This window comes from Penicillium verhagenii (genome assembly GCF_028828195.1).
Source record: "Penicillium verhagenii strain IBT 33310 chromosome Unknown utg000005l_segment0_segment0, whole genome shotgun sequence".
Classification (NCBI taxonomy): domain Eukaryota; kingdom Fungi; phylum Ascomycota; class Eurotiomycetes; order Eurotiales; family Aspergillaceae; genus Penicillium; species Penicillium verhagenii.
Window position 1 is genome coordinate 4036235 of NW_026643169.1, and position 20800 is coordinate 4057034.

Consider the following 20800-nt stretch of genomic DNA (forward strand, 5'->3'; position numbering starts at 1 on the left):
TCTATCCACATGTCTAGTCTAAACCTTGAGTCCCGTACGAAATGACCTTTCTGGTAATTACTTTGGTTCTCAAGTCGTCGCCGTGTGCTAGTCACGTGACAATACCCGATCCAGCCGGGCCGCCCCCCGTACGCATTCTCCATGTTCCTGAATCCATTGTCGCTTGCCGCAACTAATTCTCTCCTTTTTCTCTGGAACCGACTTGGCTGGTGTTGCTAGTACCGACGCAAGTGTTTACCAGACCCTCAAAATGGATCTCGCGGAGACGCAGCGTCTCCTGTCGGAGTACCTGCACGAACTCGCGACCCTTTTCCACCAAATACCCGGGTCCGCTATCTTCCTTCGTTACGTCAAGTCAAGCTACCAAGATGATCCAATTCGCTCCGCGGTGGAATTGTTTCTCTTTTTGTTTGCTGTGCGGTATCTCTTGGCTCCCAAGTACTCGACAAAGCCCGGTGTAGTACCACTCACGGAGGACGAGATCGATGACCTGGTGGACGAGTGGACCCCTGAGCCACTGGTCGGAGAGCCCACACCTTTGGAGGAGATGGAAGTTGCCAGACGGACTGTGATTGTGGGGTAAGTCCCTGGTTTTATGCCCAGATGGGACTCTTAACCCTCATATCTTTGAACTTGTGCTAACGAATACCTATTTTGGGTATCTCTAGTCCTGTCGGCCCCAAGTCTAAACTCGCCAACGGTCGCACCGTTACTAATCTCAGCTCTTATAACTTCTACAACTTCAACACCAACGAGACTCTCAAAGAGAAGGCGATCCAGACCCTTCGAAACTACGGTGTCGGTCCATGTGGTCCTCGCGGTTTCTACGGCACTCAAGACGTTCACCTGAAGACCGAGGCCGATATCGCGTCATTCCTTGGCACCGCTGCCTGTATCATGTACTCCCAAGCGTTTTCGACCATTTCCAGTGTGATCCCTGCCTTCTCTAAGCGTGGTGACATTATCGTGGCCGACAGAGGTGTGAGCTTTGCTATCCGGAAGGGTATCCAGATCTCCCGGAGCACCGTCCGGTGGTATGAACACAATGATATGGAGGACCTGGAGCGAGTTCTCGCCAAAATCACCAAGGAGCAGGCGCGCAAGCCGTTGACTCGACGATTCATCATCACCGAGGGCATGTTCGAATCTTACGGTGACATTGTGAATCTGCCCAAGATTGTAAGTGATGAAGCATTTGGAGAACTGGCGAATTCATCCCGCTAATATTGCATTGCAGATTGAGCTCAGGCTCAAGTACAAGTTCCGCCTGATCTTGGACGAGACATGGTCTTTCGGAGTTTTGGGCCGCACTGGTCGTGGTGTGACTGAGCACCAGAATGTCGATGCCGCAGAGGTTGACATGATTGTGGGTTCGTTGGCTGGTTGCCTCGTAGGAGGTGGAGGCTTCTGTGCTGGATCAGAGGAGATTGTCCACCACCAGCGTATTTCTGCTTCAGCGTACACTTTCTCTGCGGCTCTTCCGGCTCTTCTCTCTACCACTGCCAGCGAGACTATCAATCTCCTTCAAAACAACCCAGAGACAGTATTGCAGCTGCGCGAGCAGACTAAAACAATGCGGGCTCAACTAGACCCCCGGAGTGACTGGGTATACTGCTCCAGCTCTCCCGAAAACCCCGTTCTCATTTTGGTTATCAAGCCCGAGGTTGTGGCTTCTAAGAAGCTTTCTTATGAAGACCAGCAGTTCTTGCTCCAAGATGTTGTTGATGAGGTACGTGAAACAAACAAGCTATACATTCGCCATGTACCCAGAAACTAATTTATCTGTCTACAGTGCCTCGCCAACAGTGTTCTTATCACCCGTCTCAAGACTCTCGAGGACAACTTTGAGCCAAAGCAAATTGTCCCTGCTGCGCTGAAGGTTTGTGTCACCACTGGCCTCACCAAGAAGGAGATCGAAAAGGCTGGCACCATTGTCCGGCATGCCATCACAAAGGTGATGAGCAAAAAGAAATAAATTTCCTTTTTCCTGCTTATCCTCTTGAAAAGATGGCTCTCGCCACCGTCAATGACCGCTCATGCCTCCAACGACTTCTGGCATCCCCTGGTTCTCCCTTTTACATCATACGCCCTAATGCCTTCCTTTCTTCTCTGTATTGTTAAGTTGTTTGTTCATATGCATCTTGCTATCGCTACCTTGTATAGCACTGCCCCCCACACCCTTGTTATTCTTCTTTCCAATGGCGTAGTATCATAGTTTACCGGTGCATGGCTTTAGATTGTTTAATACTATTTTCTTCCACGGCTGCAGCCTAGCGCTGCGCTGCATTCTTACACAGAATACTTTCATGTCCCCTGGCGTTTGCTATAATTGCGCTTGACAGTGGCTTTCAATGTTGGCAAAGAGCCCTCGAGAGACTCCTACAATTGAGATTTAGATCTTTATCTCATAAGGTTCCGTGCACAATTTCTGATTTGCCCCGGACGTCAGATTCCAAGCCCCTGCTATTGCAGTCCGATCCCTTATCCAGGGAGGAAGCCCTCCTTGTGAGCCGAAAAAAGGCACCCTCAGACAACTTAAATGTGTCTCCTCTCAATGTTACCTACGAACGGATCCAACACTAGTCTCCAGGTGACCAGGCGGAATGAGTCCAGCATTCCATCGAACTGAAAAGTTGCCAGGGGCATTCCTCGGCCCAAGCCACCAGATCTCGGCCATTCGGAAAATCAAGGTCATTCCTTCCAAAATGGTCTTGACGGACACCCTAGCCAGGCCCTGGCTTCCCACAGTCCCTCCCTTGTAGGAAGGGCTGCCAGTTCAAGACCTTGGCCCTGATCTCATTCCACATGTCACCCCACATTGGATAACTATCCCGGCATACCTGTTTTGTTTACGTACCCTGCTATCATTTTGTTCGGAGTTTTACCTCCACGATGATGAATATAACCCACTTGATCTGCACCAATCCCTTCTTCCCCTGTTCGCGTGGAGAAGATTTTGGGGCCAATCCCATTGTTATGCCTGTGATCTACTAACCCCAGGTTCGAATTAAGGGCTCGGCAGTCCCGACCCAGAGAGTCAATAGTGCAAAATGAAGCACTTTACACGGGCGCTATTTGCGCTATCGATGGCCTGTACATCTGCTGTACATGCTGCGTCGCAGGGTGAGAGAGAGAGAGAGAGAGAGAGAGAGCCTCACTTATAGAGAGATTGGGGCATGGTGACCACTTTGTACTAACCGCTGGGTAGACTCAAACCAGTGTCAGGGCGCACTTCATAATACATCTCAAGCTCAGACTGTTTCGGAGGTAGTTGTTGTGGTTGATGAAAATGGAGAACCGCTTCACACCAAAACAAGGCTTGTTCTTGCTGCGACCTCTGCTTCTCAAGCCAATGTGAGTGATGTGGCTAACCAAGCATGTATGGATGAAGGCTTATTTTGAGATTTTGCAGCCTCCTGGGACTCTGTCAGCTCAATTGCCAGCAACAACCCCGAGCCCTGATTTGCCAATTACACAGACGAAACCACAAGATGGTATGACTACTACGAGCAACGCCGCTCCAAACGAGAGAATACAAAACAAGCCGCCTACGAATGACAATAGCCATCCGAATCATGAACCACAGCACCCTGCACCGCCTCATCTCGAATCACCCCAAAAACCTGAACCAGCTCACCCCGAGCTGCCTCACCATGAGCCACCCCAGCGGCCCGAACAACCTAAACCCGCCAAACCTCAGCAACCCGAGCCAGCTCAGCACCCTAAACTCAACTCAGATCCCAATCGTCAATTCGGTATCTCCTACACCCCATACAACGCCGACAGAAGCTGCAAGACCCAAGCCCAAATCAACAAGGACCTGGACATCTTGACGCAGTACAAATTTGTTCGCATATACGGAACAGACTGTGACCAAACTACCCTTGTAGCTCGTGCCGCCCGACTCCACAACATGCAAGTATTCGCCGGCATATACGACCTGACCGACTTCCCCACAAGTCTCAACGCCTTCAAAGACGCAGCAACTAAAGAAGACGGTACACAAGATTGGTCTGTCTTCCACACCATAGCCGTGGGGAACGAGCTCGTAAACGGTGGCCGAAGTACCCCGGCTGAAGTCTCCGGCGCCATTACGCAAGCTCGTACTTTTCTCCGCGCACAGGGGTACAATGGTCCTGTCGTGACGGTTGATACCTTTTCCGTCCTCCTCAAACACCCCGAACTCTGCCACGCATCAGATTATTGTGCGGCGAACTGCCATGCCTTTTTTGATGCGACCCAGCAGCCGCACAATGCTGGACCCTATGCTCTTGAGCAGATGCATGCTGTTTCGGCTGCCGCTGGCGGCAAGCATACTATTATCACGGAATCGGGGTGGCCCCACGCTGGTCAAGCCAATGGCGATGCTACTCCTTCCCCGGAGAACCAGCGTGTCGCTGTCGAAAGCTTGCGGCGCAGTTTTGCGCACCGGGGGGATGATTTGGTTCTTTTTACGGCTTTTGATGATCTTTGGAAAGACGATAATCGGTATACGTTTAATGCGGAGCGGTTTTGGGGTATTCATGATCAGTAGTCATCTTGCATTTTTATCTTTATTTTCTTTATTTATGTTTCTCTTTCTTTCTTTTCTTCTTTTTATGTTTTCCTTTTTTTTTGTTGTCTGCCACCCTTTTTCATTCTTTCCCTTCATATCTCACTTTGGGCCTATGTAAAGTAAGGGCCTATGAAAAGCCATTGACAGGAACTTCGGTTAGTCTCTTATCAGATTCCCCCAGCCTTGCATTGCGAATTGGAAGAAAAAAAAAACAATGGAAACTTTTTTTTTAAAGAAGCAAATCACCCTAATGAACTCGAAACACGAACTCCGTCCTTTGTAAATGGGCTAGTATGCTAGTACTGCGGCGGCCGATAGAGGCCACCCCTAGGTCAAATCCCAATTTCAACTTTCCGACCGGCAGAAAGTAAATTACGAGTAATTCCAAATTCATATTAGTTTTTGAACTCCATTAAATCCTTGAACTCTAATGCTATATGGTATTACTTCTCTTTCTCGAGGTAAATTATCACAACAACTGGCAAGGAAGAGAGGCTGAGATCCTAGTCATATAATCCATTCCTTAAGTCCCTTTTCAAGACTACTCTCAAGACTACTCTCAAGTCTATTCTCAAGTCTATTCTAAAAGTGACCCGTATTTAGATCAAATCCCTTAAGATATTCCTATTGATATATGATAAATACAATACAGGCGGGAAACAGGGCGGTGAAGTTAGAATCTGAAATTGGGATATGACCTAGGGGTGGCCTCTATCGGCCGCCATAGCTAGTACAGTATGCTAGCATGGGAGCCAAGCTTAAGTCTCCCTACCGCTAAAGTGCCTCCCTTAGCCGGAAGGAGAGTAGCGCATCCGCAGGGGTTCCCAACCCCGAAATCTAGCCTCACGAGTCACCGGACACAAGATCCAAGACTGAAAAGGCCAACTCGTCCAGAAAAATCCAAATCCAATATTCCTCCGAATTCTGTAATCATAATCCCAAGCCAGCTTCCAAGCCAGTCTATAGTTCAGTCACTGCAAGTCAAAGTCCACCATGGCCCCTCTCATCCTCCAACCCGTCACACAGGAAGACATCCCATCGCTCTCAGAACTATGGTATGCATCCTTTAGCATCCCCATCAACCTCCTCATGTTCCCCAACACACCAGGTGTCCGAGCCTGGTGGAACGAAGCGAACGGTCACGATCTTCTCCACAACCCGCATCGAAAATACCTCAAAATTGTCGATCCCGCTGTGCCCGATGCCGTGGTTGCATACGCTAAATGGGACCTAGACCCACAGCACAGTGGCGAGCGTTTTCCCGCCTGGCATGTGGAGTCGGATCGTAAGACTTGTGAATTGGTGTTTGCAGGGCTGGAGGAGGAGAGGAAGGTGTTTTTTGGAGATCGGAGGTTTTACTGTATGTGTTTTTCTTTTCTTTTCTTTTTTCCACGGAGCCCTGGAAGGGTGCCGTGAGAAGAGAGATTGGGACTAGTGTCCGTGCTGATGCATGCTTCTGCAGATTTGGATATGCTGGTTGTACATCCTGCGTATAGGAGACGGGGCGCGGCTTCGATGCTGGTTGGGTGGGGGTGTGATCTTGCGGATCGGGAGGGTGTTCCTGTTTATTTGGATGCGCATATTGATGCTGCTCTGCTTTACAGGAAGTTTGGGTTTGAAAATCGAGTGGGTAAGGAGGTTAGCCCCGAGGGAGCGCTCTCGATGATTCGAGACCCCGTGGCTAAGTAGTGAGTAGTAAGTAGCATAGAGATTGTACGCAGTATAGTATGTACTGCTTCTGATTTTTTGTTCTATACAGTTTGTGTCTATTAGTATACATGTATTACAAACCATTCAATCGCTATAATCGAAAAACTCAAAGTACGTCTTTCATCGGCTGCATTTCATACTCTTCTTCCAAGATCCACTCCTGCGTGTGGTGGATAATCAACTGGCGCGAGTGCTGACGGTCTTGAGATCCACGTTCCGGCTCAAGCACATCGGCATGAACATCATTGTCTTCCCCTGTGCTTCTTGTATTAGTCGCGTATACTCAAGAGTGGTTGGTTGATTCACTTTTTGTCAGATCCACAAGGATCTGGGAGAAACGAATGGTAATGAGGGAGAGAAAGAAGGAGAAACAACTATGATGGAATTCTTTCTACTGAGCGGGATGGAGAGGGGAAAAGGAAGAAGGAAGGAATGAGAGAGATAAGCTCTCACTTCCCTAAACTACCAACCCTAGCCCTCTCGCACAAAACCGACCCACGCGCTGGAGCATCTAGGAGCAGACCATGTGACATGATACATCACATGGTTCACAATCTCCAACACTTTTTCCAGTCGGAAGGAAAATAAGTTCTCGCCATAGCTGTTCTTGACACCCTGCCCCCAGCCTGTGATAAATGCGACCACAAGTGGAAATCATGATACTGGAGTGAATGAGAACAGCAGCGGTGATTGTGGCATTGGACAGATGAAGAGACGGATGGGGGTGGAAAAGTGCGTTGTCGAGATAGATCTGTTGGAGGATGATCAAGATGATCAAACCACTTCGATCCGTTGCGGAGATCGCATATGGGGAATCGGACACTATGATGCCGCATGGGTAACTAAAAAAAAAAGGAAAAATATACTAATGATTAGCTAGAAACTAAATATTTAAGGGTAGAAGTTTTATATTAGTAGTACTCATAGATTATATCAAACATATTACAAATTATACCTACTAAGGGTTAACTGGTAGACCGTAGGATTGAAAGGATTGATGCAGGTCTTGTGCACGAGTCCCTTCAATGTTAGATAGCCTCACTCGTTCAGCTACAAGAAGGACAAGCATTATGATTATGACATACCCAATGACAAGCACTTAACGAAGTTCGACCTTTCAGTTTTGTCAATACTCTTTATGCCTTATCAACTAGGCAGCAAATGGATTGCCAAGTCTTAGCGATCTGTCATTTAGTGTAGAGCATTTATCTGTAACCTTTTTATTATATGCTTTTTTCTGAATATTGTACAAGGGTGTTCTTCTTTGCCAGGAGCGTATCATGCACTCGTTGTGTCAACTTTGAATATACTGACTTCAGATGTTTGAGGCAGGATTTTACCCCTTTTGGGAGCTGATTGCATCCTCGACAACCCCAATTTGTACCCAACTACCTTCTTTCTTGCGATAGCCAAGACACGCGTAAAGAGACATAAAAAGCTAACAAGTGCAAATCCAGATAGCCAGAAGATCAGACCAAGCATGGCACCCAGAAAGACCTGGAGAATAAAGGGTTGCATCAATCGCGTGAAGCTGCAATCTGGATGACCGCTATATATGGGCGATGACAAAGAAGGGAGAAATCCAAGTGCATGCGGAGAATCAGAAGGACCAATGACTGTCTCATAAGCAGATTGAGGATAGTTTGGGTTGTTACCATTGTTGGCTATGTTGATGGCCGGTTGCAAACTTTCACCCGAGCAAAGATTCTTGTCTTTTGAGAAAAGTTTTGACCAGAGGTTCATATAGCACGGCTCGACAGAGTTGTAGCCGTCGTCACCATGCCTTTGAATTGAATCCAAACGGATTTGCGAGATGATAGTTGAGCCATCATGTTGACGAAGAAGATCCACAACAACAATTTCGTCAGTGACGGATGCACCTTGGGAGTCTAATAGATTCACGCGAATTCTGATAAAAGTCGGGGTTGAATCAGGTCTCTCTGGTAGCGGACGGACTTCAAGGGCGTAAAAGAGCCCAATGATATCGTCAGTAGAAGGTGTCTGTGTTGTGTCTTTCTGTCGGGGCACATATAGCTGCATTGGTATTGATGGCGGGAAGATACGGTCATTGTTCGCAAACAGCGAGCCGTTGTCTACTGCCCAATCTAGATACTGCATTATTGTTAGAGCTAGCTGGATTTGTAAGTCGGTAGATATTTCTTACCAGATATGATTTTGCGACGCTTTCATGGTCAACAGAAGGGAAGTAGGGAAGGTAGGTCTCATGAGAAATAGAGAGGGGAATCGACGATACGATTGTACCTCCAAGGCAGACTGTTGCCCACGAGTTGAAACGCATGGCAAAAGTTGGAGTAAAGCCGAGATACACAAAATTATGGTGAAATCTCAAGAAGAAAGGCCGGGGATCATAGTCAACAGTGATGGGTATTGTGCCAGTGAGAGTCGATAGTGAAGAAAATAAATGTTTAAGACGACATAGAAAAGCTTAGCTGAATTGTAGGAGAGGCTAAGACTGTAGTGTGTACGCTATCTTGTTAGTGTTGAGAGTATTCCTTTTCCGGTTTGGCTCTGAGTGGGTCCGGATATCTCCGAGTCGGTTTTTCTCCGTCAAGTCTTCTACATTTCATTGATGAGTTTCTTTTTCAAATTTTCAGTCAGGTATTCCCTTGATTGTGCCTATTAAGAGGCTTTCTCATTGATCAAAAAAAAAAAATCAATTCCGTAGCAGGAAAATTCCAGTACTCGAGATCAGTTATATTCAGCCAGCACCGACGCTAGCTCAGCTATACAAGCATTAGGCGGCAATCCAAAAAACCCCACTAACCAAGCCACTTCACGTAAGCCACACTACACAAAATTGACGACCCGATCAAAGCCGAACTTCACAAGTCTGAAAAATTTCTCCCCTGAAAAATGAAGCTATGGGAAGCGATAGTATGGCATTCCTTCGATCTTCCTAAAGAATCTGTCAAACCTAGGAAGCGGTCAATTACCGCTATGACCTTTTAGGATAGGTTTGAGTACTAGCCAGTACCTCAATTCCTCATCTGGACAATAAGCTCAAAATTATGTGAAATACAGTATATAATACTATATTACACTATATTACACTAGCACTACAACCAGCTTGAGTTTTCTCAAATTTCGTTGCCAGGCAGTGTATGGAGTACTCCGTACAGATTGGTAGTTTGATCCTAGCTTGATCCTGTAGCTCAAGTTTGCTGTGGAGCCTACCCTTTAAGCTTACGTGGTGTGCTCGATGCCCTCAAAGGTGGATCCTCGTTCGCGGGCCGGCAACTACGGGTATAAAAAAACCATTGTAAGCGATGGTCTATCTAACCATAATAGTCTGGAGCGATAGACAGACAACTCTTTGCGGTGCTGGAGACTACTTTTAAGGCTGTCAGCCGACTTCTGAGGAAGTTAAGATCTGCTCCAACATTAGTCACTCTCAAATTGCGTTTCTGTCTTTTTAATCCGTTTCACTCCAAGTTGAAAAAAGATCATGCCTGCATTCTTCGTACGTATGCGCGCTTTTATTCGTAGTCCATGTTCTCCCATCGCTAAATATTCCCAAGATTTCCCCGATAAAGAAGGTTCCCATTGCTCAAGTGCATGTGAGAAAAAGACAAGATAACTCGAGTGCACATCTGTCTATATTATCAAGCTCGCTCGTTCAAGTAGGATTCCAAATGTAAAAGTGTATGAGCACTTGAGATATTATATACATGTACAGGGGAATTAAAGAACAAGCTTGATGTCCTTCACCCCGACTACAAATTATACTTATATGGAGCTTGAAGAGTGTAGATTGGAACGAGAAACCTTGAATAAGAGAGGAGACCGGAGGACAAGGAGCACTTGAGAAGAGGAATCTAATATCGAGGCTTTCATATAGTGACTTCAAAAGGTGTTGCTAAGATGAAGACATCGACCATCATGGTAGCAAGTAGCAGACAGCCCCAATTCTTCACCCTTCTATACTGTTAGCTTGGTACATTCCAAGCTTGTACTGAGAGGTGTCTCTGACAAGATTACCCATCATGAGTCCCACAGACACAAATAAAAGCCAATAACAAATTTCCGGGGAGAACTCTGACCAAGGTCCATGTTTCTGTTTTTTTCGAGAATGTATGTTAAAACTCGATGTTTGCTCGAAGAAAAGTGAGGAGAATATTGGAATGAAAGCTAACAATACTCACTGGCTAAGTCATCCGGTAAAATAATTCTAAGTGGCAACAATCTTGACCGACTTGATAGCCTCGTTTTCGCCGTTGGTCGTACATGTACCAGCGGTGGTCGCGACATTTGTATACAGATCAAAAGCGCAATTGGCAGTAGGATATGTCCAAACTTCGTAGCCAGTCATATCTGTCACCGCAATGGAGTGCACAGAAGTCCCCATTTTAATGTTGACACAGCCTGTCAGGGTAGTCGTCCATGACATCAATGCTGTCTCACAGCTTTCTGCTGGGTAGATAGAGATAGTCAAAGCGGACACGGAGGAAATCGCTCCAAGGAAAGCAAGAGACTGAAGGAGCTGCATTTTGAGATGGTCTTTGTCACAGGAAAAATGAACAATTCAGAAAATCGATGAAACCTAAAATAGAAGATTTTGGTTTTGCCTCGGGTACGCAAAATAGCTGAATTGCTGGGCGTTCTTGATATCTTAAATACTCAATAGTATACTAGTATGTACTACTTTATATCATTCTAACCTTTATGGGCAATGAAATTTGTCTGAAATCGAGCATGGAGAAATGAGATATTTTGGTAACTTACAGCAAGAGAAATGCCCCACAATTTTTCGGTTTACGTATTGAAGCTGTTTCCAGATGTCTAAGTTGTAAAGATCGCAAAATGGATCCTGTATCCACCCCAAATTCCCCCCCTAAATGGTGATGTGCTCATAGACTCGTAAATCCAGCTTGTGAGCTTGCTTGTCGAGTGCCGGAGTATCCGATAACGTCCGTGAAAAGACAGTTCGGAGTTCAACCGATACGATCGAGATCCATGGTGGGTACGGGAATTGGGACTTTATTCTCCAGCCCCAGGGCCATAGACTCTGCCTTAGGACCTTCAGTCTTCCTGATTTACCTGCAGCTCATCTGTCTGCCGCAGTTTCCCTTCTTTGATGGAAGCCACCCGTTTGATCTCATTGTGTTTTTCATTCCTGCTAAGATCATACGTGCTTCGTAGTGGGCAGTGATCAGTGCATTGGCTGGATGCTATATGTACTTGCTTGAGAAATGGGGCCCCATCCTCAATTTTCAAACGCCACCCCTTTTTGACCCCACCCCAAGTGGTGAAGCCTAGCCTCGGCAATGGAATATCCCTATTTCGGATACCTGCACACGACTGTTCGGTAGCGAAGCATCTAGTCGGACGCTCGTAGACTCGAAGGATCGTGAACACATTTTGGCCATGTGTTTGAGAGCGGCTTTGGGATTTTGAGGAAATTCCACGGCCACACGGTGAACTAGCAGACTAATTACGTAAAAACCTGACTGAAATCGTGACTTGAGGCCGAAGGAGCGAGAGCTAGGAAATCTAGTTCAATACAAGCTAAATTGACAGTGGGCTTCTTGGCAGACTAGCTGGACCAGAGCTATTCGCCATGGTGTCGGGTCTGTGGCTTGTCCAAGTTACCGAGGCTCGACATAGTCTATCGGCCTTACTCAACCTTCGCTTCCTTGGATAAATCTCTACCACGCTTCAGGCTTATGGATTAAAAATTTCTCCTGCCACGAACGACGGGCGTCTTCTGATACGCCACCGCCTTCTGTAGGAGAATTCTAGATTCCGGTAGAGAGATCGGAGGCCTCGAGTCTTGAGAACATTCGTTCAGATGTTTCATTGCGTATCGCAGCATAGAAAATGGTCGTGTTATGAAAATAATCCCCTTTCCTCCTCGGCTAAGTTGGACTTCTGCCCCTCTCACTCCACTTCTGCCATCTTTTTTCTCTATTTTCGATTGAATTACGACTAATGGCCTAAAACTAGTGTGAAACGAGAGAGTTGAGTCCATTTCAAGGTTATCCATACAAACTTTGTATAGTGTAAGCAAAAGGATATCACCAATAGAACTATATAAATAGTATTGTACCACATCTCCAAACCCATTCTAGAGTGGTCAATCGCTGCTGTTCAAAATATTGTCTTAAAACAACTTGAAATTTTTTTTTTTTCCCATCCGATCATTCAATATGAAGTTCCTCTCAGTCGTTGCCTCCCTCGCTGCCATGGCTGCCTCTGCGTCTGCCTGGCAAGTGCAAGGTTACCACGGAGAGTTCTGCAAAGACTCAACCCTGGTTTACCAGATGATGAACTCCTATGAGACTGGCTGCTACAACATGGATCTTGGAACTGGTTACAAGGTTTTTGGCTTCAGTCCCAATTTCGACGATTCCACCTACTATATTATGGCTTACTCCGCTCTGGATTGTACTGGTGATGGCACCCACTACCTGGACCTCATGAGGGGTGACTCGGAGTCGTACTGCGCCAAGTCGGACTGGAACCTCTTGTCTTATAAAGTGATGAGTGTCTAATGTGAGTTATATTAGAATTCCTGAGTCTAAGCGATGGTTAGGCTAATACTTGCTTTGTCTTATTTAGCGGATACTTAGACGGAACATTGAACAGTGAAAATCCATTAGTCGCTGTTTGCAGCTGAGCAAAATGATATTCGGCACGATAATATGCAAGGGGGATATTCGCAGGAAGACCTTTATAGCAGAAACTTATTTGTAGGCTTTTATTTGAATTGCCATATACATGTATGCCTAGATCTTCTCTCATTGAAGGCTACTACCTGTGGAATCACCTCTGGTGAACTTTAAATATAAGTAATATACAAAAGACCAGGACATAGAAGCCGTTCTTCAATATTCCCTTGCTGTATAATGTCAACACCACTGGCCCCAACTGTCATGTTTGTACACAGATAAATGGGACCAAGCACATTATTGTTTTCTTCTTTTCTCTGCTTCCCTAATATTACTCCCTGTGTCGATACATAATAATATATCCAAAGTACTGGGACATTGTTCGTTCATCACTATAACACCAGTTGACGATTTCAATCTTCTCTACGTAGTATCACGTAGTAGCCAGAATTCAATCATCATTATGCTTGATCATGCTCCCTCGAGTCTTCTGCAGAAAAATATTCAAATGCTTCAATGTTCCACATTAACTCAAGAAACTGACAAGCTCCAAATCCCACAAGTAAAATTTCAGTCACTAAATTACATTCATATGTTGGACGTCGGTAGAGTGAAGTTAGTTCTCTGTTGGTTTCAGTTAGCGTTACTAGTGCCGGTTACGGGGCCCATGCCAAGACCATCTCCACATAATCCCTACACACGGTCACACTCCACAGACGCGTAATGCATAGGTTACTAGTAGCTTCAGGTTCGCTAAACCAACTATACCGCCCTAACGATTATCAGTTTTTGCGAGCTTCAAATGTTGGCTTCAAGCTACTAGGATAAAAAGTGGAGTATTAGCTGTATCTATAGAGTAGAAAAGTGACAAGATTAAATATTACCGGACATCGCCCGACGCCGGGTCACTAGGGTAAAAGAGGAGAATTTCTAGCGGAATCATAGAGAAATACCGGCTATTGAGTAGATATATTTGAACCATATACGAAATGCTCAGACAGTTCACTACAAATGTCTAAGAATCTATTGTATCGAGAATATTTGAAAAATACAACCAGCTACCTTGTGTAAACCCAGAGAGAATTAATTTCCTTGAAATATTTTTTTTTGGTTTTATGTTAGATTTCTCAAGGAAGACAGGGGAAGGAATGTCTATTAATATGAACAAGGACTTATGATAAGTCTGTTTGTCTTCTCTCTTTTCTTTCCTCTTTAACTCTCTTCTTCCTCTAATATCCGTCTCCTTTCTTGCTTTAAATCTCTTAAGCCTTTTCGCCTTATCTCCTGCTTTAATCATACAAAATGAAGGCCGCCAGCTACCTCGGATACCTTCTTTCTGCTGCCAGCACCATTTCCGCGTGGGAGCTGTACGTCTACAGTGATAAATCATGTGCTACCGAGGTCAGCTTGCACTCTGGTACCGCTGCTCAGAGCTGCACTGCTTTCACCAACACCATCGACAGCATTCAGGCAGTCTACGATATCGATGACTTTGAGGTTATTGTGTACACTACTGACGACTGTGACACTACTTCGGGCTACGTCCTGCCTCCCACCGATCAGTGTATCCACTACGCCGCCTTCGCCACTTCTTATTCCTCTTTCAAGGTCACTGCTAAATAGGCTGTGAAGGAAGAAGAAAAGTATGTTCCTTTCTAGCTTTCCGTGATATACACAGAATCCTAACTTCTTTATCCTCTTAGTATCCAGCTATATATCCAGAATTGATCAAGGATGGCAATGCTCATGGAGCATGGGAAGAAAGAGAAATTTACGTGTAGTGGGAGATCTATTCATCTAGAGCTATCAGATCACACAATGTATTCTGATAAGATAAATTATATGATCATAGCTCTGGAAATGAGTATTAAACAAATTAAGATTGGTTTTGCGGTTCTGGGTCTGTTATGGCGGGTGGCAGATTGGAAGGGCAGCTGACGTTGGTGTTGAATCGTTCTATCGCTGTAGATGTAATCGGCGTTGCTTGAGTTCGAGACTTTAATCCGAAATCGTCTGTGGTCTGTGTACTGGAAATTGAATCGGCGGTAGGAGTTGACCGTTTGGGGGAGGAGAATGCGGCGGTTGAGGAGGGGAGTTTGGTGAGAGTTCCGAGGTGGTGTTTTAAATCATAAGAGATTATTTGCCATATACACATAGTCTTCCTCGTGTAGTTGTCCAAAGCACCTCCTCGAGGCGAGTATATTGAAAGGTGGAGGATAGTTAAGGGCTTAGTTGATTGGTAAGCAAAACAACATAACTACTATTTAACTAAGTCAGTGACCCCAGGTGCCCTAAAAGGTGGTGAAAGAAGCCATTCTAGGCTAGAAGAAGTGGTATAACACCGATAAGCACTATTTCTTAGAGCAAACAGGCTCTGGCTATAATGGTGGAGTAGTCGTAGGTGATTGGGACGAGAAAATGTCAGATCCACAAGGATCTAGGGAAAACCAATGGCAATGAGGGGAAGAAAGAGACGGAGAAGAATCAATGGTCATGGTATTCTTCTACTGAGCGGGATGGAGAGGGGAAAGAAGGAAGGAAGGAAGGAAGGAAGGAATGAGAGAGAAGCTCTCACTTCCCTAACTACAACCCTAAACCTCTCGCACACAAAACCAACCCACGCGCTGGAGCATCTAGGAGCAGACCATGTGACACCACATGGTTCACAATCTCCTAACAGAAAGTACATAGTCCTCATCGTGAGAATCATCCTCGACGTGAGAATCGTCCTCATCATGAGAATCATCCTCGGCGAGAAAAAAGTCCTCAACATTTGAACCTTAGGGTATTCGGGTGAGATTGCGGGGTTTACGGCTTCGGGGGTGGGAGTTGGGCGACGGGCTGCGAGGTCTTATGATCATCCCCATGGTCTGAACCTTTTATACAGTCTCTCGAGTCTCATTATAACAATATTCGAAATTGGCTTTCCTTGTTCTCCATAGGTACAAACAAACAAACAAACAATTTATTTACACCCAGCGGCTAAGCCGAAAGGGTACCTATTACTGATCTACTATATACATCTATCTATTGTAGTGGGGAAGTACGTCCTTACCTATCATGACGGTTTCCCGACATGCCGTTACGGTACAGTCAGCACTGTCATTACTGTATAGCGGGCATAGTGATTGATTAGATTGGAATACACACTCCTACACGTCTCTGATTTGACCCCTAGCTGCTGTTCTTGGGTAGTAGTCTCGGCATTGTCCACTGCTGGATCGACTCGTGCACTTAGATGGCACAGCATAGCGTTCCCCTCGTTACTATATATACTATATCTCCTGAAAGCTTATATATAAAACCTTATAACATTGAATATATAATATTTCCAGAAAGCAGTATTATAGTGAGTTTCTTGTAGGTTAGTAAGTGGGTTAGTAGGCTAGCTTAAAGATGCTTCTCTAAGTGTTTAGTATTCTATCTTTAGGAGTTAAAATATATCTACTACATCAATTGATGCACATGTGTATATATACATAGTATTTTGAAGGTAGTATGTTTACCAGTTGAAGGCCATCAGGTCATCAGGTCAAAAAGTGACCTGATGACCTGATTGGCTAAACAACGCTCTATGTAGTATGTACATAAACTTGGGACCTTAAAACAATCTTATTGTTTTCTTGATCGCCTCGTTTTATCGGCGACATTGACGAGGTCCTCGCCTCCTCGACAGGTTTCACATTTATCCAAGTCTTCCTCAACGCCACGGGATCGACCCGCGCTGCTACCGGAATGACAGTCGTGATCATAATCATGTAATTCTGTGCCGCCATCAGTAACATCGCAACAACATCCCGGCAGATCAATCTACTCTTTTGCCCGCGACAACATTGAAGGGCCTCCCCTTCTTCAACTTCTTCGCCCACGTAAGTCTTACCCCGTCCCACTTCTCCTTCTTTCCCCAGAAATATAGATAGCCCTGAAATGATTTGATGTCCGAGCAACTCTAACCTCATACTCGGTAATGAAGGTAAACCCGACCTTTACAGTCCCACTCAACGCCCTCTGCGTGAGCCTGGTAATCGTCTCCCTTCTCTCACTCGTTAACGTCGGATCTTCGGTGGCCTTCAACTCCATAATGTCCCTTGGCACAGCCGCCTTGCTCTCATCTTATATTATTTATATCTCATATGTCTGGCTATATGTACACCGCTGGCGCGGTCAGCCTCTACCGCCAGCACGCTGGAGTATGGGCAAATTCACACCCATCTGCGACACGATCTCCATCTTAGTCTTGTTGGTGATCTGGGTCTTTAGTTTCTTCCCCCTGACTAAGGAGGTGAATCCAACTGACATGAACTGGGCTGTGGATATTTACGGAGCTGTCATTATTGGTTCAATGGGTTATTATGTGGCTCGGGGCCACAAATCCTACAAGGGACCCGTTACGCGGGTGAAGACATCTGGATGACTTAGTAATCTAGATTAATTAAACCCCATGAATAGAGTGGAGGTGATCCCAAGTGCTGGCTTACCAGTATATAGTTTTTGACGATCGAAAAGTCGTCCATTTTGTTCCAGTATTACACCTAACTGAACTCAAATGCTACTTGCGAGAAATATTTTTTTTGGCATTACTCGCGGTCCATCGTCTTACAGAGCTTATGTCTATTATGTAAGATGTGGAAAACCAATCAATCAATTCCGTTATAGTATCTTCATGACCTCAGGAGATGAGACCGCTAAATTCGGTGATTACCTAGTAGGCAAGTCCATTTTGAACATCATGGATGCCGAGGCTTATTCTGACATATAAACAAGCTTGAGCAGCAAAGTACCAATAGAAACAAAAGAAAGTAATACATGACATTGAATCTCGTCCAATCCATTCAACCACACAAACTTTGAAAACAAATCAAGTCTTGTAGATACCCCAGACAACCTCATCGTCGCCATCCTGTCCAGAACACTTCATCGTTCCCTTGGCACCGACCTTGCCCTCCCACTTGAACTTCTTGATAGAGTCATCGATCAACTGGATGATATCCTCGTTACCAATGTAGGTGTATCTATCCGCGGAAACCTTGACACCAAAGGCACAGGTACCGTATTGAACGAGCTGGTGGTGAACACCAAAGCCCTCAAAGGTCCATGTTCCTCCACTCTTGATATTTGTCGCAATCTTTCTGCAATCCGCAACTTCGGGCGAGCCGCTGGAGGACTCGTTTGTGAAGGTCGAAGTGCCGCAGTCGTTGATCGAGGAGCGCTTGTCAAATATGACGGCTGGGCTCTTTTTGGAGAAGGGAGTAGACGGGGCCGCCTGGGCGCCGGCGAGGAGGAGGGTGAGAGAAGCAATAGTGAGAAACTTCATTTTGAAGGATGTTTAGATGGAATGGTTCTTTTCTTCGTGTGGATGTAGAAGGTAGGATGGAGGATAGATACACGCTTGGAACCTTCCTCCAGATGTCCTTTTATAGCTTTTCCTGCCTCCAGATGCCGAGTATAAAGTGCTAGTCACTCTCAGCCTTGAGGACTAGATTTCACAGGATTTGCAAACAAGATCCAGTTGTTGCCCAGGTGCTGCGGCGTTCTCCGTACCCACTTGGGCAATTGCACTTTTACTGGAGGAGTGTAGGTGAATCAACAGCACTACGGAGTACTAGGTACCGGAGTACTTCTTTAGTGAGTTGTTAGTCCATAATGGCTTCCAAGAATTAGCCTCAATCATCGTAGCGTGGACTTTAGTCAAATAGCTGCCTGTTTTGCTTATAATATCAGCCCAGACTGTGATGTTTATTGTAATACTCTTTACATCGGATCGGTGTCTCCGCGAGAATTTTTTTTTTAAACTCACGAGCATTTTAAAGAACCATGACTCTCAAATGAACAGCTTCAAGTCAAACCTCGTCAAAAAGACGTTCCTTTGATAACCCAACCTTCTCCATATCTGTGGTCAAAGGATCTGTATGCGAAGACTATGGAGTGCCCCCACATGTGGCACACAGTTGTGGGCCACTAACTTTGGGGGCCAGGATATCCATGGGTGTATGTGGACTTCTTATTGGGGTTCAGACGGGAAGATGAACTACTACGACGGGTATTATGCTCAACATTGCACAGGGCTCTACCTAGATATTCAACATATGAGCCTCCTACAAACACCTATTACATGAAACCCCTTCCTGGCAGCAAGTATATGACTAGCATGGAAGCCTATAAATTGACAATCAGCAGCTTCTTCATGAGGATGTGAGATAGAGGCTAAGGTATCCATGATTTAAATTTCGAATTGGAACTGACCTCAACTCTCAAGCTTTTCACCGCTAATTAAAAAACCAAGTAAAAGAGGAAAATAATGCTGCGAGCCTACTGGGTACTACCTAGTAGGTATGGAGCACCAAGTACCACTAACCCCTGCAGAAAATAGTTATGGGGTACATACTTCACGTGCACGGCACACTTGTGGCTTAGGTATCGCTCGTCGGGAGCCTCATGCAATCGGATGAGGTGAGTTGCTCGTCAAGCCACGCAGTGATATTGTCCAATGGTGGCCACTCCGTAGAGTCAAACAAATTAGGACATGACGGATAAAACAATTCTTTATCCTAGTTTGGGGGAGGAAAGCCGGGTCTTCCGCTTTGTACAGAAAAATCTTGGAAATTAGTTGGGATATCTGAAAAGTGTTGAAACTTATCCTTCATTATCCGTACTCTCCTCCCATTACCTCAAGTCCAGAGCGTAGTTCCTAGATGTACCTTTTGAAACGCATAGACTGCGCAGTAGATAGTAGCCACTAACAAATCAATTCAAAACTGAGAATAGTAGCAGACCCTTCATCCTTGCAGCCTCGGAAAAGTGAATGGGCTGGAATTCTCATTAGGTACCGTGTACTCCGTACAATGGTTCGGAAGGATTCCACTCAAGATCTTCAAAAGCACACTAAACTAACGTAACTTAAAATTTCACGAGGGGACCAATGATCAGTCTTGGTATTCGTAAGGTCAATAGATAGCCGTGATAATCGGCCGCGTATGCAAGTGGGCCTGGGCCTGGCTGGTGCGAGTGGGCCACGTACATTAAATGGAACTAGACATACATAACAAGCTCAGCTCGGATAGGGAGTCACCGTGGGACTTTCTCGGCAATTTGGCCAGATTCCACGAAGTCTTGAAATGGGACCATAAGGAGTACGGAGTACACATGGGGACTGCTCAGTGTATTCGATGAGAATTCCCACATTTTTAAGCGTATGGAGTAGACCCTTCGAATGTTTTTGGGAACTTGGGTATTTGTGAAATACATACTAGGTAATTTAAGCCATTCTTGTGTATAATTTGGCCGCACATACTTTAAGTTACTAATTATGAAATTTGAAGAGACTGTGTGATCGAACTAGCTGGAGAGAGTATTGGAAGGTCCATCGGACATCGACACCGATTGGGTTTAAATTGTCGCACAAAACGAACTCTGGGCAGCCAGATAGCCCGGAGGACCAGAAAGAGTTTTCACCTAACAAAAGTATGCCGTGCGATGCCTAGTCCATACTAGTACACGTCGAACTACTCCAGTAGATTAGTATACCCCGTACCTTTCCCCCCTTGGAAGCTCATCGCCTGATCCACGAGGATAGAAGAGATGTGCTATCATAACCCGCCTCCAAGCATAATATTTCCACCTATGAAGTACCGGTGAGTTCCCAGTCAATTTGTTGTCCAAATCGACTAACAAGCATTTTGTGCGGTTCGGCGCGAACAAGCAGATCGACCCACTTCACAACAAGCTTCCACGCGGCTCTCGTGCTCATGAGTCGATAGCGGGTTGGAGTGGAGATAGACTACTCCAAATTCGTCAGAGTACTAACCAGATGCAGATGTCCACTGATACAATGTGGATCTGTCAGAAGCTTGTCAAACATTACGGAGAACTCCGCTGTATTGTTTTGGTGAACGGATTGCTGTAAAGT

General features: G+C 45.5%; 9 protein-coding genes across 9 annotated transcripts; 6 read left to right on the plus strand and 3 right to left on the minus strand.

Moving 5' to 3' along the window:
- Positions 1 to 250: 250 nt before the first annotated feature.
- On the plus strand, positions 251 to 1975 carry lcbA (serine C-palmitoyltransferase subunit lcbA; the record flags this gene model as incomplete). Its single annotated transcript, XM_057164407.1, has 4 exons — positions 251 to 579; positions 669 to 1179; positions 1238 to 1729; positions 1793 to 1975. 4 exons carry the CDS (start codon positions 251 to 253, stop codon positions 1973 to 1975), a joined length of 1515 nt encoding a protein of 504 aa, XP_057023088.1.
- A 1386-nt stretch (positions 1976 to 3361) lies between these two features.
- scw4 (putative cell wall glucanase (Scw4)) lies at positions 3362 to 4534 on the plus strand (the record flags this gene model as incomplete). Its single annotated transcript, XM_057164408.1, has 1 exon — positions 3362 to 4534. The coding sequence occupies one exon, from the start codon at positions 3362 to 3364 to the stop codon at positions 4532 to 4534; it is 1173 nt and encodes a 390-aa protein (XP_057023089.1).
- Positions 4535 to 5548: 1014 nt separating this feature from the next.
- Positions 5549 to 6244, plus strand: N7466_005012 (GNAT family N-acetyltransferase; the record flags this gene model as incomplete). The annotated part of the gene is made up of 2 exons (XM_057164409.1): positions 5549 to 5915; positions 6018 to 6244. The coding sequence occupies 2 exons, from the start codon at positions 5549 to 5551 to the stop codon at positions 6242 to 6244; spliced, it is 594 nt and encodes a 197-aa protein (XP_057023090.1).
- A 1299-nt stretch (positions 6245 to 7543) lies between these two features.
- N7466_005013 (uncharacterized protein) lies at positions 7544 to 8564 on the minus strand (the record flags this gene model as incomplete). The annotated part of the gene is made up of 2 exons (XM_057164410.1): positions 7544 to 8377; positions 8430 to 8564. The coding sequence occupies 2 exons, from the start codon at positions 8562 to 8564 to the stop codon at positions 7544 to 7546; spliced, it is 969 nt and encodes a 322-aa protein (XP_057023091.1).
- Positions 8565 to 10454: 1890 nt separating this feature from the next.
- On the minus strand, positions 10455 to 10772 carry N7466_005014 (uncharacterized protein; the record flags this gene model as incomplete). The annotated part of the gene is made up of 1 exon (XM_057164411.1): positions 10455 to 10772. The coding sequence occupies one exon, from the start codon at positions 10770 to 10772 to the stop codon at positions 10455 to 10457; it is 318 nt and encodes a 105-aa protein (XP_057023092.1).
- Positions 10773 to 12432: 1660 nt separating this feature from the next.
- N7466_005015 (uncharacterized protein) lies at positions 12433 to 12777 on the plus strand (the record flags this gene model as incomplete). Its single annotated transcript, XM_057164412.1, has 1 exon — positions 12433 to 12777. One exon carries the CDS (start codon positions 12433 to 12435, stop codon positions 12775 to 12777), a length of 345 nt encoding a protein of 114 aa, XP_057023093.1.
- A 1419-nt stretch (positions 12778 to 14196) lies between these two features.
- Positions 14197 to 14517, plus strand: N7466_005016 (uncharacterized protein; the record flags this gene model as incomplete). Its single annotated transcript, XM_057164413.1, has 1 exon — positions 14197 to 14517. One exon carries the CDS (start codon positions 14197 to 14199, stop codon positions 14515 to 14517), a length of 321 nt encoding a protein of 106 aa, XP_057023094.1.
- Positions 14518 to 16861: 2344 nt separating this feature from the next.
- N7466_005017 (uncharacterized protein) lies at positions 16862 to 17308 on the plus strand (the record flags this gene model as incomplete). The annotated part of the gene is made up of 1 exon (XM_057164414.1): positions 16862 to 17308. The coding sequence occupies one exon, from the start codon at positions 16862 to 16864 to the stop codon at positions 17306 to 17308; it is 447 nt and encodes a 148-aa protein (XP_057023095.1).
- A 444-nt stretch (positions 17309 to 17752) lies between these two features.
- On the minus strand, positions 17753 to 18208 carry N7466_005018 (uncharacterized protein; the record flags this gene model as incomplete). The annotated part of the gene is made up of 1 exon (XM_057164415.1): positions 17753 to 18208. The coding sequence occupies one exon, from the start codon at positions 18206 to 18208 to the stop codon at positions 17753 to 17755; it is 456 nt and encodes a 151-aa protein (XP_057023096.1).
- Between the last annotated feature and the right edge of the window lie 2592 nt (positions 18209 to 20800).